Source organism: Zonotrichia albicollis, chromosome 2 (assembly GCF_047830755.1).
Source record: "Zonotrichia albicollis isolate bZonAlb1 chromosome 2, bZonAlb1.hap1, whole genome shotgun sequence".
NCBI lineage: Eukaryota > Metazoa > Chordata > Aves > Passeriformes > Passerellidae > Zonotrichia > Zonotrichia albicollis.
In genome coordinates, this window is record NC_133820.1 from 92,111,893 (window position 1) to 92,127,118 (window position 15,226).

Consider the following 15,226-nt stretch of genomic DNA (forward strand, 5'->3'; position numbering starts at 1 on the left):
TCTGGAGTGACATGCAGATTAGCCAGGATTCCTGAATAATGTAGTTTATAGTCATACTCCGTTATTCTGTGAATAGTAAACTGGAACCCGAACCTGCTAACTTACTCTCATCTTGGTGTAATAACCTTGAAGGAATGAGATTAGGCTTTCCAAGAAGGATTTTAATGTATGTTGCTGAGTTTTATTTTCATACCTGAAAATCATGCAGATTGCTTTCAGAAAGATAATTTAAAATCCCATGTGAATGCATGACTTCCTGGTAAATAGGGTATAAGATTTTCACTAAGTGAATCTCTAATAAGGGCATTAAACTATAATAATAATAACACAATTTGAATTACAAAACCTATTAAACAGATTCCAGAGGTTGTGGGTTTTTGGCGGGGCGGGGTTTGTTGATTTTTTTTTTTCTTCTTTGGTTCTGAAACAGAGATTTGTTTTTAGATCTGAGCCCTAAAACCACCCAAGCCAAAATGAAAGTGGTCCTTCTTGTTATTTCCATCTGTTACTCATCAGTGTACTAGCAGCAGCTAAACTAGTGGATTTCTTCAGGGCTCCATCTTCAGCCCTGTGCTCTTCAGCATCTTCATAATGAGTTGTACACAGGACTGGAAGGGATACTCAGCAAGTCCGCAGACAATGCTAAATTGGGAGGAGCTGTTAAAGGCAGGGAGGCCCTGCAGAGAGACCTTTACAAAATCTGGGGTTGGGCAATCACAGCCCACATGAAATTCAGCAAGGGAAAGTGCTGGATTCTGCACCTGGGCTGGGCCAACCCTGGATGTACGGTACAGACTGGGAATGAGGGGCTGGAAAGCAGTGCCATGGAAAGGGACCCGAGGGTCCTTGTTGATGGGAAGTTGAACGTGAGTCAGCAGTGGCCTGGCAGCCAGGAGGGCCAAAGAGTGTTCTGGGGGGCATCAGGCACAGCAGCACCAGTGGGATTGTCCTGCTCTGCTCTGCTCTGCTCTGCTCTGCTCTGCTCTGCTCTGCTCTGGGGTGGCCTCACCTTGAATATTCTGTGCAGTTTTGGGTGTCACAATATCAGAAAGATTTTAAACTATTAGAGAGTGGCCAGAGGAGGGTAATGAAGATTGTGAAGGGCCTTGAGGGGAAGCTGTATGAGGAGGGGCTGAGGTCACTTGGTCTGTTCAGCCTGGAGGAGACTGAAAGGAGACCTCGTTGCAGTCTGCAGCTTCCTTATGAGGGGAAGTGAGGCCACTGGCACTGGTCTCTTCTCTGTGGTGACCAGTGACGGGACTTGAAGTGTCCTGAAGTTGTGTCAGGGGAGGTTTAGGTTGGATAATAGAAGAAGGTTCTTCATCCACAGGGTGGTTGGACATTGGAACAGGCTCCCCAGAGAAATCACAGCATCAACCCGACAAAGTTCCAGGGATGGTGCTGTGCAGGGCTAGAAGCTGGACTTGATGATCCTTTGGCCCATTCCAACTCAGCATATTCTGGGAAATAAAACACAGTGTAGTTCAGGGCATTGTTCTGTAAGAGCTCCAATAATTAATGCATTTTGCTGAGAATGCAACTCAAAGGCCTTCCTAGTCTAAAAATTTTGGTATTTACCCTGCCCTGTCATAGATTTACATGCAGTTAAGATGTTTTCCAGCACAGAAAACTTGTTTATATATTTCTTCAGTGGTGCAGTCAGTCAAAAAAATATGTGTAGATATTTCATATTTTTCAAAGATAGGACCAGGCCCTCTTGTAAGATTAGCTGCCCTCTTTGCCACAAGGTCCCACTGCTGATTCATGTTCAACCTGGTGTCCACCAGGATGCCAAGCTGCTTTCCTACTGGATGGCCCCCAGCATGTAGTATGCCTGGATTTATTCTTTTCCAGTTCTTGCAATTATCTTTGTTGAATTTCATGAGGCTCCTGTTGGGCCCATTTCTGCAGCCTTTTGAGGTCCCTCTGGATGGCAGCAGACTCCCTGGCATCTCAGCCACTCCTCCCACTTTGGTGTCACTAGCAAATGTGCTGAGGATGCCTTCTGCCTCCATCATCCAGGTAACTAATGATGACATCAGACAGGGTTCAATCCAGAATTGACCCCTAGGGCACAAAATTAGTTACTGACCTCCAGCTGTGTGTCACTGACCAACCTCTGGGCCCAGATGTTCAGCAGGTTTCAATCCACCTGGCTGCATCTCTGTTTTGCATAAAAGCAGTTTGTAGTTATGCCAGGAAATAGCCTAAGTTTCCAAAGATAGTTAATTCTTTTATACTGTACAAAAATGTCAAGGGGCTCTTGCCGCATAATAAATAGGTGTCTTTGTTTTCATTTGTAACACAGTTACAATCTCATTACTTTTTCTCCTTGTCTCCAAGCTTTGTCCAGAACAAAGTTAGAATGAAAAGCATATAATTGACTTTTTCAGTCTGTAAGAATGACTTTTTGTTGGTTTACATAATGCAGCTTTTGAACAGCAGTATGTAACAATTAGCCAAGGGTATGAAAGTTTCTACACCATTTTCCCTATTCTGCTATCCTTTCTTCCAGTTTAAAGCAAGAAATGTATTATGAAAATATTGATAAGTACTAGTGGAAGATTAATAAATACCACTGTGAAGTCAGATAAAAGGGTGACTTCTCTGAGCATTAAGATACTATCCCTGTTTAACCATGAGGCATTCAAAAATAGGATTAAGTGTGTGTCTGATAAAATTTTGTGTAAGCCTGCTTGGTGACTCCAAGAAGCTTTATTAATTTTCCACTAAATGAGAGTTGCCATAAAAATAAGGAACACTGCACAAATTGTATGAATCTTAAAACAGATTCAGATTCCATATATATATTCATCTGTATGTGCAAATAGGCATTAATTTGAAGATACTTATTAAATGGAAAATGAGACCTGGGATGTGTTCCTAGAGGGAGCTTTTTTTCCTGTGGTTAGCTTTGCTATGAAAGCTTTGAAGTACAAATAACCATAGTTTTGTATGTATTTTACATATAATGTACTAGGTGGTAAAACACCAGACAGAAATCTAAATTGAAATCTTGAAGCCAAATTAACTGTTAATTAAGCTCTTTAAGAGGTGAGTGTTTTGATGGCACTGTGCTTGTTTATGTGTGTAGTTTGTAGTTCAGTTAAAAGTTAACCCCCAGTGAGGCTTATGAGACTCCACAGAGTACACTGACCGAAATGCGTATCCTGTATGCATCACAATTTTTCAATGCTGCATATCTTTTTAGTGGATAAATTTGAAAGTTTCCCTAAATTTTTTCAGTGGATAATAGGCTCACTTGCTGTCTTTCTCTGTCTATAGCTCTGTATCTTTTGATAGGTATATATAAATTGAAATCCAGTACAGTACTCTAGGAACTCTGTTCCTGTCAGAGAGAAATTCAAATAAGAAAACAGATTGGACTGTTGATTTATGAAAAGCTGCCTTTATTCTCCTTATTCTCTAATGATGAATGTTTCTGTAATGGCAATGACAGTGCCGTTCTGAGATCTTCTGTACCTAGGGAGTTGCCAAGTGTTATAAATGATCCTAGTGTTTGCAGATAAAATAAATAAGCCTTCAGTCCCTCTTAATGCCCTGTTAGCTAAATGTGATAATAACCTAAACTTTATTTATCCAATGAAATAATTTTGAGGTCTTTAGTGAAGTCTGTTCTGTAAGCTCTTCTGAGAGGACGGTGCCTGGGTCTGAAGCTCATTGTTTTCTTTCCAGTGGTCATAGCTTGTAAGGCTTGCAGAACCTCATGAGACCAAAAGTACCTATGTGATAAAACAGGGAGATGACTTTTTACTGTTGGTGGTTTAGCTACACAGGGTTAGTTTCTCAAAATGCAAGTGTTCATCCATGTAAGTGAGATTTTGTTAGTCCAATTACATTTAGTTTGAAACAAACCAGAGTTGTAGAGCTTTCTCATATAGACAAGGCTTGAGAATGCAGAGGTCATCTACGAATATAACTTCAAAAATACGCTGCCAAGTGAAATGAAAATTGACTTTCAAAAAGGAAGTCCCCAACTCTTGGAAGAATATTTCTTGGGCAGGTTTCTTTCTCAGGAAAATACTAGTCTCGATAGAGGACATCTTTTAGAAGATATTGTAAATTAAGATTTTTGTGCTGAACTTGCTTCTTAGACTTCTTAAAATGTTTTGTTTGCTTTAGTGAACTATATTGTTGCTTTCTACTGTTCTAATTACCTTAGTGAACCCCACACCATGTTCCTGACCTTTTTCTGTACGTACTTACTTCCATTACCTGTTACGTTATGCTCTGGCCTAGGTCTTACTGGAGGCTCATTTAGGTATATTCACTGGTTGTTCACTTCATACTTGCAATGCATGTGTGCAGGATAGTTCCTTAATGCAGATTAGTTATCTGAAGTAGTTTTCAAAAAAAATTATTTAAATGTCCATGTTGTGATTCTGTGATTTCATATTAAGTAGCTGGAAATTTTTTTTAAGGGAATATTAAAGTCACTTTTACCAATATTGTGTTCAGTAACCTACAGCAGGATGCTGGTCTGTTTGAACTTGAAGTTCAAATAAAATTTTTCTGCAGCATGTTTTTTTAATGTTTCAGAAGTGTAGTGTTGAAGTCCAATTCTGTCACCATTTTATTTGCTATTTCAGTAACTTTAACTCCATTTTGTACACAAGGGTTCATTTTACTACACAACACTGACCTGGTTTATGGGAAGCATTCCCACAAATATATTCTGGAATGTTGGTAAGAATAATTAAATTGCCACAGTAATTGAGCATGCAGCTCAATATTTTGCACCATGTTGCAACAGAGTAGTGGTATCTGGAGGATTTAAACTTATGTGATCTTCTCTGTGAAGTATCCTGTATGTAAAGTAATGGGACATGTGCCCTTGCTGTTCAGGGCAAGGCTTGTGTAAAGATTGCAACATTAAAACCAAAACGAACAAATGGCCTCACCCAGCAGTTTGATGTTTTAGAAGCAGTGGATAGAATCTAATGCTACCTTATATGTAAATTGTCAGGAAATAACTTCAAGAACATGGTCTGAGTTAGGATTTTCCTTTTAAATATCTGTAATTGGTTTTCTCATGGTGGTTATTGACTAGTGTAGCATGAACTCAAACTATAGTCATATTTCTGTGCTATCATATAAGGGTTAAAAAAAATCTTGCTATTGTATCTACTTAATTAGAACTGAGATATAGGTGAAACTGGAAAGTCTGCAGCAGCAAACTGGAAATCAGTTGACTTTGGATGCCTCAGCTAATTCAGTATGCACATGGAAGAAATAGTCTCTTGGGAGCAATAAACATATTGTGTGACATGTTTCATGTTTATCCTACAGTGGTACTATATTTTAGAATTCAGCCATCTTTATTAATTTGTTTATGGCCAGATTTGTAGGATAGGATCTCTGTCTTTTTCCCTTATCCCTTTAACCAAGTTATTTGCTTTTTTATCAACAAACAAACAGAAAACTACTTACCTTATTCCCTAACTAATATTATGTAAAATTATGTGAATGTAAAAATGTCAAATTAGCTAAATTTTAGGCTTTATCTTCTTACACCTAGTGTGCTGTTTTAATATTTACATCCTTGTATTGCTTAGAATAAAAACTTAAAGCAATTCCTGAATTTTTACTGTCTAATATCTTTGCTCTCAGAACCCTTACTCACTGTATGTGTAGTTCAGAGTAGTTGCTGGCTATGATTTAGCTTTCATATGACATCAAAAAAAGTGTACTGTATCCCTCTGAGTATGTGTCTCTTTTCCCACCTCCAGGATGTCCTTACTGTTCATTATCATCTGATACCATCACCATCAAAGAGTAAAAATGGCAGCAAAGAGAAAGAAAAAGAACAGGAAAAAGAAAAAGATGCAAAAGAAGAATTTGCTGAAGCTTTAAGAGACCTAAAAATACAGTGGATGACCAAGTATGTCTGCTGTCATTACTACGCAAGCTTAAAGCAGGTTGAAGTTCACAAAAATACTCTGAATCTGTACTTTAATGCTATATCCTACTCTCTTGTAGGCTGGATACTGCTGACATGTATAGTGAGTTGAAAGAAGCATTTCCTAATCATCTTCCTCTGTATGTTGCAAGACTTCATCAGCTGGATTCTGAAAAGGTTATTTAACACTTGTTAAGCTTGATTTGTCTCAATACACCCTAACAACTCTTCCTTTGTGCACATTTGAACTTGAAGTGACTGTATGCAGCATTAAAATGCAGAAATTTCTAATTAGAGTGACAGGTACCTCCCTTGACTGTGATTTACTTAATTCCATGGCAGAATAAAAGAAACTATGCCTAACCAAACTGTGTTTGCTCATCAAGTTATGCCTTGTTCAGTTAAACACATTTTAAGTTTTCATAATTATGTAGTCTACAACAGTTTTATTCTGAATGGTGCCTACTGAGACAAACACACATCCTATTCTGTTTCTCTTCTGGTCTGGTAATCTCTCCTAGCAGCATGACTCAGCTGAGGACAGTAACCCCCTAAAGTGACAGAGCTAAATCTAGTTTCCATTACTGTCCTCAGAAATGCAAGCTGTCAACAGAAGTTTGCATGTGGTTTTTTTTATCTTGAAAACAAACACCTTTGTGCATATGCCACTAGCTTGAATATTTTTCTTTTCATTTCATTCTGATTCTATATTTATTTCTGAATTGAGCAACTGCTACATTTTACAAAAGTACTCTTTGTACTGGAAGGAGATTTTCTTTCTGCAAACTTTGCATTTTGCACATTCCAACCTCCAACCATATTTCACAGTTTGTTTTCAGTGAAATAGACTAAGTATGTAGGAAATCTTGAAGACTTTCTAGGGTGTTTTAAGCAAAATTTGAACGAAATGGAGAAAGGAACATATTGAATGATCAAATGTTATTTTTGCATAGCTTTGCAATCACCCTAATTTTAGTAGAATCAACAATGAAGCAATTTTATGGTGCTGAACATCTTTATATTCTTCTTTTAGGAGCGAATGAAAAGACTTGATGAAATCATTGAAGCTGCAAATACAGTAATCTCTCATATTGATCAAACAGCATTAGCAGTATATTTTGCCATGAAGACTGATCCCAGGCCTGATGCAACTACTATAAAAAAGTACCTACCCAGTAAATAATTTTCCTGCATCCTATTTCTGTAGTCTATGTACTTTGTCTCTGCATGTAAGAAATGGAATGACTGCAACTTTTTTTGATAACTTGTATAATTTTTTTTGTGGCACACACACAATTTAAAATATGATGACACAATTGTTGTGTTCTCTTATTATATTTCCAGAATGCAGGGACACTGAAATGTCCATTTTTTTATTTATTCAATAAAATGAACAAGGATTCTTGCAGGATTTAAATGTATCAGAAAAATGGGATTTTAAATTGTTGTATCAAGCTTAGTCTAAGCTCAGAGGGACCACTGGAGTATTAGTAAAAGTATCTGTTTTGAATGCCACTTGCCTTTTCTTTATATTTTGCAACCTTTCCCATCTGTATTTGAAGACAAAATTTCTATCAGCCAAAGAAGTAACTGCTTGCTTGCAAGAGATTTTGTTTGCGAAAAGCGTGATGACCATGCTGCAGAGTATTTGAGACCCACTGTTCTTTAGTTTCAGATTGTTCCTCTGTGCTATTAGCATGTATAGCCTTCGGAAGATAGTGTTTTGAAGGTGACACCTTAGTCTGGAGAATAAGTGATGGATTTTGCTGTGTGTAGCATGGGGCTGTTTTAGTAACAGAACAGCAGCTCTGAATATTAGGCCCTTAAAATGGGAGATGCATCTTTGTGGATTATCTGTAAAATATCAGATTTCAGTTGTAAAGCTGGTCCATCTGTTCTAGCTATGCTGAATCCAGATTTTTGTGTAATTCTAGAATTGCTGATATAAAAGCAAAGCCTTGACATAATAAACTTAATTCTAAACATTTCTTGGTAAGTTGATCCATTAGGTCATGTGTTTTGAATATAACATCTGAAATTGAACACCAAATTCAATGGTGCTTTAAACGGATGCAATTCCTTTGAAGTCAGCAGAATTATATCTGCTTATGTTAGTGGTGGATTCAACTCTCTGTTTATAATGCCAGGAACTATAAAGTTGTATTTCTAGATGCTGACTTACTTTTGGAATCCTGAGTTGCCCTTGCCTTAAGTCATTTAAGGCATTTCATACTTAGAAGAATGATTGAGTATCTTTAATGCGTAGTGTCTTTGGGTAATCTTATATGGTCAGTTTAATTTATAGTAAATAGCCTTGTATGTACTAATGACTGTAAACTTTTTTAGCTTAAACTGAGTCAGTACTGTTTCTGTTCTTAAGGCTGCATCTACAAAAGATTCTAAATGTTTTTCATACTGTTTTTTTTCCTCCCTAGTGAAATGGAAAAACAGAAGAGTACTTTAGTGGATGCACTTTGTCGAAAGGGAAGTGCGCTGGCTGACCAACTTCTTCATCTGCAGACCCAAGAAGGGGCTGCTTCCAGTGATGCAGAAGGCAAAGATGAGGATCATGAAAGCTGCTCAGAAGCTTTGACAGAGACATTCTGGGAAACAACAAAATGGACTGATCTTTCTGACAGCAAGGTAAGAGACCAGAGCAGGTTTTTTTTCATTTATTTGCATGTTGGGTTTTCTGATGGTTTCTTCTGGAATTATGCACTTCCTTTGCGTGCACAACCTTGTACATTCCTCCCTTCTACTTTGCCATGATGTCTCCCCTGTGCATTGTGCTTCCTTTATGACCTTTTTCCACAGAGATTTTGCCAAGCCTGTAAAATCCGTGGTAAGCCCATCTCTGTTCAAGTGAATGTAGAGGTTAAGGGAAGGGTGTAAGACAGTACCAGATTTCCACAAAAAAGCTGCTTCCTTTCTTTATTGAATTGCTTCTTTCTGTGCTTTCCAGGGAATATTTTTGATTAACCTCTGGGCTCTTGTAGCTGTACACACAGAGTGCGTAGCACCTCACCCTGTTCAGTCCTGCATGCTGTAGCCTCTTCCACAATATGGACAAGAGAAGTTTTGTGTTTTGCTGTCAATAATGTCTGTAGAGGTAAAGGAAGAAACCCTTGGAAATAATGACACTTACATATATATTAGCACAGACTTCCCTGTCATTTTAGAGTTCCTGATCCCAAGACCTGAATTTTTATTCTCCTTCATTCAAGACAGCAATTCCAGAAGGGAGAAAAATCCATTGTAGGTGATTAATTATGTAGCTTTTAATTTAGAGAGGTTATGACTTTGTATTTTTAACTTTTGAGCTATTGATGTTAATTAGTTTCTGAACTTAACTGTCACATTTGGCTGTGTTTTAGTGGAAGATGGAGTGACCAGGGTATTTGTTGATAATTGTGTAAAATTATCAAAGTGCTTCAAATAGTTACCTTCAGAAATTAGAACTTAATAAGAGTAGAAAAAAATCAAAATAAGGCATTTAACTTCCTTGACAGTAGATAAACTTCCTGTAAGAACTTGTGCTTTAGGTGGAGGCCTGGTCAGGGAGGTTGATGGTGCTTACCCTCCTCACTTCAATGTATATGTCCTTGTACACATACATCTTTTCAGCATATTTCCTCTAATCATTAACTGATGTGCTTCAATCATATTGTTTGGCACGTGATTTTCTTGCTGTCTGTTTGTAAATGCAGTACTTTGCTCCAGCATAGTAACCCCTGGTTTATTTCTGTCTCCTGCTCTTTATTTTTCTAAAGCTGATGGAAATAATTTCAGTGGAAGAATGTCAATATAGACATTTTGTTGGGAGTTTCCCTCTTTGGTTTTTATTTCAAGACAGATAGCATTGCTGAGCTCTGTGCTTTGAGCCTGGCATAAGTTACTCTGATTTGAGTTCTATGGATTAGGAACCTCTCTTTGACTGTCTTATCCAGGGATTCGTGAAAGTGTATACTTCAGTTTTGCTCTGAAAATTGATTCTTCTGTATTGTTAAATTGGTACTAAAAGATCAAAACTCCTCTAGATTTTCGTAGTATTTCATATGGAAATAACTTCCATCCTATTTATGTAGTATATTTGTCTTCTTTTTCCTATTTTTTTGAGTTTTATTACTCAAATTGAAATCTAAACTGATTGACTGTTATGAGACCTACAGAGCTACTTGTAGGGTGCAAAAACAGTTGGTAAAACAAAAGCCTTCCACACAAGCAAAACTAAACAAGGATTTCATTCACCACTTCCCATGAGCTGGCAGGTGTTCAGCCATCTCCAGGAAAGCCAGGCTTCATCGTATGCAGCCATGATTTGGGAAGACAAACACCATTACTGTAGAACTCTCCCCTTTCTCCTTTTTACACAGCTTTATATGCTGAGTGTGGTGCCACACGGTGTGGGATATCCCTGTGGTCAGTTGGGGTCAGCTGTCCTGGCTGTATCTGCTCCCAACTCCTTGTGCACCAACCGGCCTGCTCACTGGTGCAGTGGGATGAAATGCAGAAAAAGTCTGGACTCTGCAAGCGCTGCTCAGCAACAGCTAAAACATTTCTCAGTTATCAACACTTTGCAGCACAAATAAAAAACAAAGCCCCATACCAGCTGCTGTCAAGAAAATTAATTAGCCTATCCTAAACCAGCACAGATTGAAAGTGGAGCAGCCAAGTCAGATATAGGGGATAGACTATGTGTGAATGTCCTTCAAAGGAGAGTTGTCAAGAGACAGCCAGCTTATTTTGAAGCAGTGTGTTGGAGATGAAAATGTGGAGCTCTTCTTTTATGTAGATATGTCTCTGTAATACTGGCACTCAAAAGATGGAACATCTGGGTGAGAAAGGATGGAAATCAGGCATTTAAGTACTGCACTGATCATTCAATTTTTTATATATATATATGACTTAACATAGAAGCATTGCTCTAAATGTGTTTAGTTATAAGCTTCCTATAAAGTTCATGCAGCTGTCAGTAATTAAATGGCTAAGGAAATTTTTGAAAACCAAGAGAGACCATGCTTTCTTTTCAGGTTGTTTCTAAAGTGGAATCAGGAGCATCATCACTTCTCTGTGTGTTTCTTCTCACCTTCTAGTAAATAAAGTACTGTCCCTTGTTTCATCTCTCCTCTGCAGATGTAGCACCTGGGCAGCAAAGGGCATTTGGTAGTTCCTTTGAATTGTCTGTTTGTCACTGAAGTAACCTGCTTGTCACCATACTATAGCAAGTATGTAGGGAAGTAACTTTAATTTTGATAGTGCATTTGTTCATACTTTCAGCTATTATCTAAAGGTTCATTTTGAACTAAACACTAAAGAAAATATTTATGTCCCCTGTGTACACAAAAGCATTTCAAATAAACTCTAGTTAAGACAACTTTATACAGCAAGTGTTTGATAGATTATGCAAACTTGTTTATGGTAGCACTTTAGTTTATTTTCCTAGAACACTGCTTTAAATTTTGTAGGCCAAAATCCTCAATTTTAAACACAACTGCTACAGGAGAGTAGTAGAATGTTGTGTATTTGTTATTGGGAATGACCAATAACTAGAATGTAATGCCCCTCAACCTTTATTAGCCGTGGGAGAAAAGCAAAGTCACACTTAAAAATGAGTTTAAAAACAAGTAAAAGGCGCATACCTTTCCATCTTATCTTTTAAACATGTTTAACCTGGATTGTTTTTCCTGATACTGTTTGTATTGTCAGATGCAGCTTTCTCTTCCAGCTGATTTTATTCAGACGCTGCCAAAAATGTGTTGCTGGATATTCGATTCCTTAACTCCCCTTGCTTCCATAAAATGAGTAATTTTTTTTAATTAATGTAGTTTTTATTCATAATAGTGCAGTTAACAGAGCACAGAAAAATCAACAAACTTAGCTAAGAAAGCCTGGTTTATTACTATAGATGTATATGAACCTGAAAAAGCTTGTTTGTTGGGAACTGTAAACATTACAATTTCAATGTTCCTATAAATAGCTGGAATATATTACCTAGAAATTGTATTGTTTAACCTAGTATTTTAACTATAGGTAAATGTAGGTATATTTTCATCAGCTCTCTAAATGATGAATTAATTGATGATACAAGTCTGTTTCCATAGAGTAACAACATTAGGATACTAGAAAAGTTTCACTGGGCATTTTAGTATTTCTGGATTCAAACATACTTTATTTGAGAGTGTCTTCAGCCCCAAAAATGTCTTCAGAAAGATAATTTCAGGATTTTACTGTCGTAAATACATATCTTTATAGCCAAAGGCTGTTAGGAGGTGAACATCCAAACACTTTCATGGGTCTGGCTCCTAGCACACGTAGTATTCCAGGCCATTAGCTTGGGGAATAAAGTATCTTAACAGTGATTTTTTTCCCCTAGTGTCCTAGAAGTATGCATTGCCTTTTCTCAATGCCCTTTTATTGTTCTTTGTACAATTTCTGCCCAAATTGCTTTTGTGCAAAAGCTGGCCTTCATTATATTTATTATATAATTTATTATTGCATTATATAGTTCTGAAGTAATATCAAATACTTTGAAGTCATTACTATTCTTTCATCTAACAATTTGGTTATGGATACTACAAATAGGTTTATTTGATGGTTTTATTTATTCAGATAGCAGCTGTTTTCTGTGTTCTATCTTAATAGCATTCCAGTTTACATTTTCCTTACACATATCACGGAATCCTAACCTTTACTCCTGTGATCTTATAAAGCTTGCAGTATTTTATTTATAAGGCTTAATTTGGCCAATATAAGTACAAGTTGTAAAGTATTATTTCTTATCTAACATCTTTTGTTTGTAAACAAATTCTGATTTTAAAGCAACTTATGCATTGTTCATAACTTCTGAAGTACTAATGAATTTTAAGTAGTTTTGCTGAACTTGTATGCAGTTGATTGGGGTTTTTTTTTCCGAACACTAAGACAGAAATTACTGTCTTATGTCAGGAGCTCTTGGAGCATTGCTTTAAACCTTTTGGTTTAGCAAAGAACCTTTTTCTCCTTTAGAAATACCCAACCTTGTATTTGGCCAGAGCAAGGGTATTTCGTAAAATGCTTTGTTTTCTTGCCACAAAAACTCTAGGAAGCCCTGTTACGAAAGAAATGCTGTCAAGTGGCTTTCCTCCTGCCTTTATCACTGATGTTCAATAACCATTCAAAACTTACAGGGTCAGGTAAGAGCTTTCTTCATAGAGCAGTGACATTATTTCTGGTTAGCCTCAGAAATGTTGTATTTGCTGAGAGCTCCAATGCATTTTTCATATGATTTTTTTTTGTTTGTATTTTTTTTTTTTTTGTTTTGTGGTTCTATCATCTTTTACAGAAGAGATTTTTTTTTTAAGTTTAGTTTAGCCAACTAAGTCTGCTAATAGATCCACTGAGCAGTTATTCAGAAATGTTTGCTAATGTGTTTTGCTTTAGGAAACTATCCAAAATAATTGGATTGAGAATGCAGCATGCAGATTATTTTTCCAAGAGCAATATTTGGAAAATTGTATATGTGAATGGTGCTGTATGCTCATCGTTGCATATATGTGTGTGTGTTGTAAGCTACAACAGCTTAAGTGAATATTTCAACACAGCAAAATAAGTATTTGAAGACAGAAGAAGAATGAGCAACTCTTGAATACTTTGGCATAGTATCTTGAAGCTTTAAAATTACACCTTGACTTGCTTGATAATTAAGTTTATTTCTTTTTTATATTTTAACTATTTATTGATACTGCAAAGACTTGTGCATGTTATTAAGTGGAAGTGCTCAGGCTGCTAAAACTAGATAGGTTCTTCACTCCTTGTAAGATTCAGATCTCTGGTTCCTTAGTGTTTATATTCTAGAGACATATTTAATTTTTTTCAGTAATGCAAAACATGTTTCTTAACATCCTTGAAGGGTTTCTGTTAGCTTTTCTTAATGGGATATTTTAAGTGGGAAATCTTCAACCTTTACTGTGGAGTCAGAGCAAAGGAAAAATGTTGTAGTGAATGAGGGGAAATGAATAGCAAGCTATAATAAAAGATTGCATAAACACTGCACCATATTCACTAATTTTACTGCTATGTCACTGTTCAGTAAAAAATAAAAAATACCTTCTTTACTGTGAGTGTTCCAAAGGGAATATATGAAAGTGTCTTGATTGCTCTAGTTCTCAGTGCTGCAGCTGGTGAAATGGTTTGAACCCTGTTGCAACACCCTGAATGCTGTCAGTGGTCGGGTGTTAAGAACGTAAAATTATTTTTCATTAGGTCTTACGTAGACACATTCATTTGCTCACATGAACTACTGCATTGGTAAGGACTGTAAGCTGCCTTTTTAGAAATAATATTATCAAGAAGGAGCTTTTTTATCATCTCTTCTTGAAAAGTTACCAATAGTGAGGAGCTGACCTAAAACCTGAGGCTTGTCTTCATACTTATGTGTCTTCATTGCTTGTTTATAATTATTTACATTTCTCTGTCTTTGTCTGTTTATATCATTCACTGTGTACATTCATACTTGTTTCTGCAGTAACTTGTGACTACCTAGGAATTAAAATTCTCAATTGGGTTTTTGCTTCTCTGAGTCAAAAATATACCTGCCTGGTTGATGTTTTAATTGTCTTTTTAATATGCCTTACAGTTGCCTGTAGAGAATGAAAATGCAAAGAAGCTAGAAATGTGACAAAAATTAAAATAGTGACATCTGTGTTACATAAGTTACAATGTCAAATATGTTTGTGAAGTCAGAAATAGTCTCTAGGAAGTTCATGTTTATGATTACTACTGTGAATCATCTGTTATACTGCAAATATCTCGTGTAAATGTTTTGCTTTGAATCACTTCTGCTACCTGAACAGAATTTGATCTCACTTGTTAAACCTTGTAAGATATTAAAATACCTAATTTGCTTTGGTTTTTTTCATTTGTATTGTAGGTTTTGACTTTTGCCTATAAGCATGCGTTGGTAAATAAAATGTATGGAAGAGGACTCAAGTTTGCCACAAAACTGGCAGAAGAAAAACCAACAAAGGACAACTTAAAAAACTGCATTCAGGTAGGGAGTGTTTGGCTGCGTTCATGCTGTGTAAGCTTTCAGAAGTAAGATACAAGTCTTCTGGAATTTTTTGTACTCTTCTCATTTTAGAAAGCACTAAATGTAATATCTTAACTTTATCCAGGTTTTGTAACTCAGCTTTCATATGAAACAGTGATTTTTTTTTTCTTCCTTCCTTGTTCTAGAATGGTTTGTTTGTGAGTAACTGTTGTTTTTAACAGATTTACTTTTTGGAACTTACTTTGGGGCATAAAAGAAGTAGAGACAACTTAGTCCAA

General features: G+C 36.6%; 1 protein-coding gene across 2 annotated transcripts in view; it reads left to right on the forward strand.

Moving 5' to 3' along the window:
• Positions 1–15,226, forward strand: part of TPP2 (tripeptidyl peptidase 2) — a 51,200-nt gene that overhangs the window by 33,612 nt on the left and 2,362 nt on the right. For both annotated transcript variants that reach the window (XM_074535680.1, XM_074535681.1), the window contains 5 exons: positions 5,751–5,902; positions 6,001–6,097; positions 6,954–7,084; positions 8,356–8,563; positions 14,829–14,948. In XM_074535680.1, the coding sequence (XP_074391781.1) occupies positions 5,751–5,902; positions 6,001–6,097; positions 6,954–7,084; positions 8,356–8,563; positions 14,829–14,948 (708 nt within the window). The remainder of the gene's footprint in view (positions 1–5,750; positions 5,903–6,000; positions 6,098–6,953; positions 7,085–8,355; positions 8,564–14,828; positions 14,949–15,226) is intronic.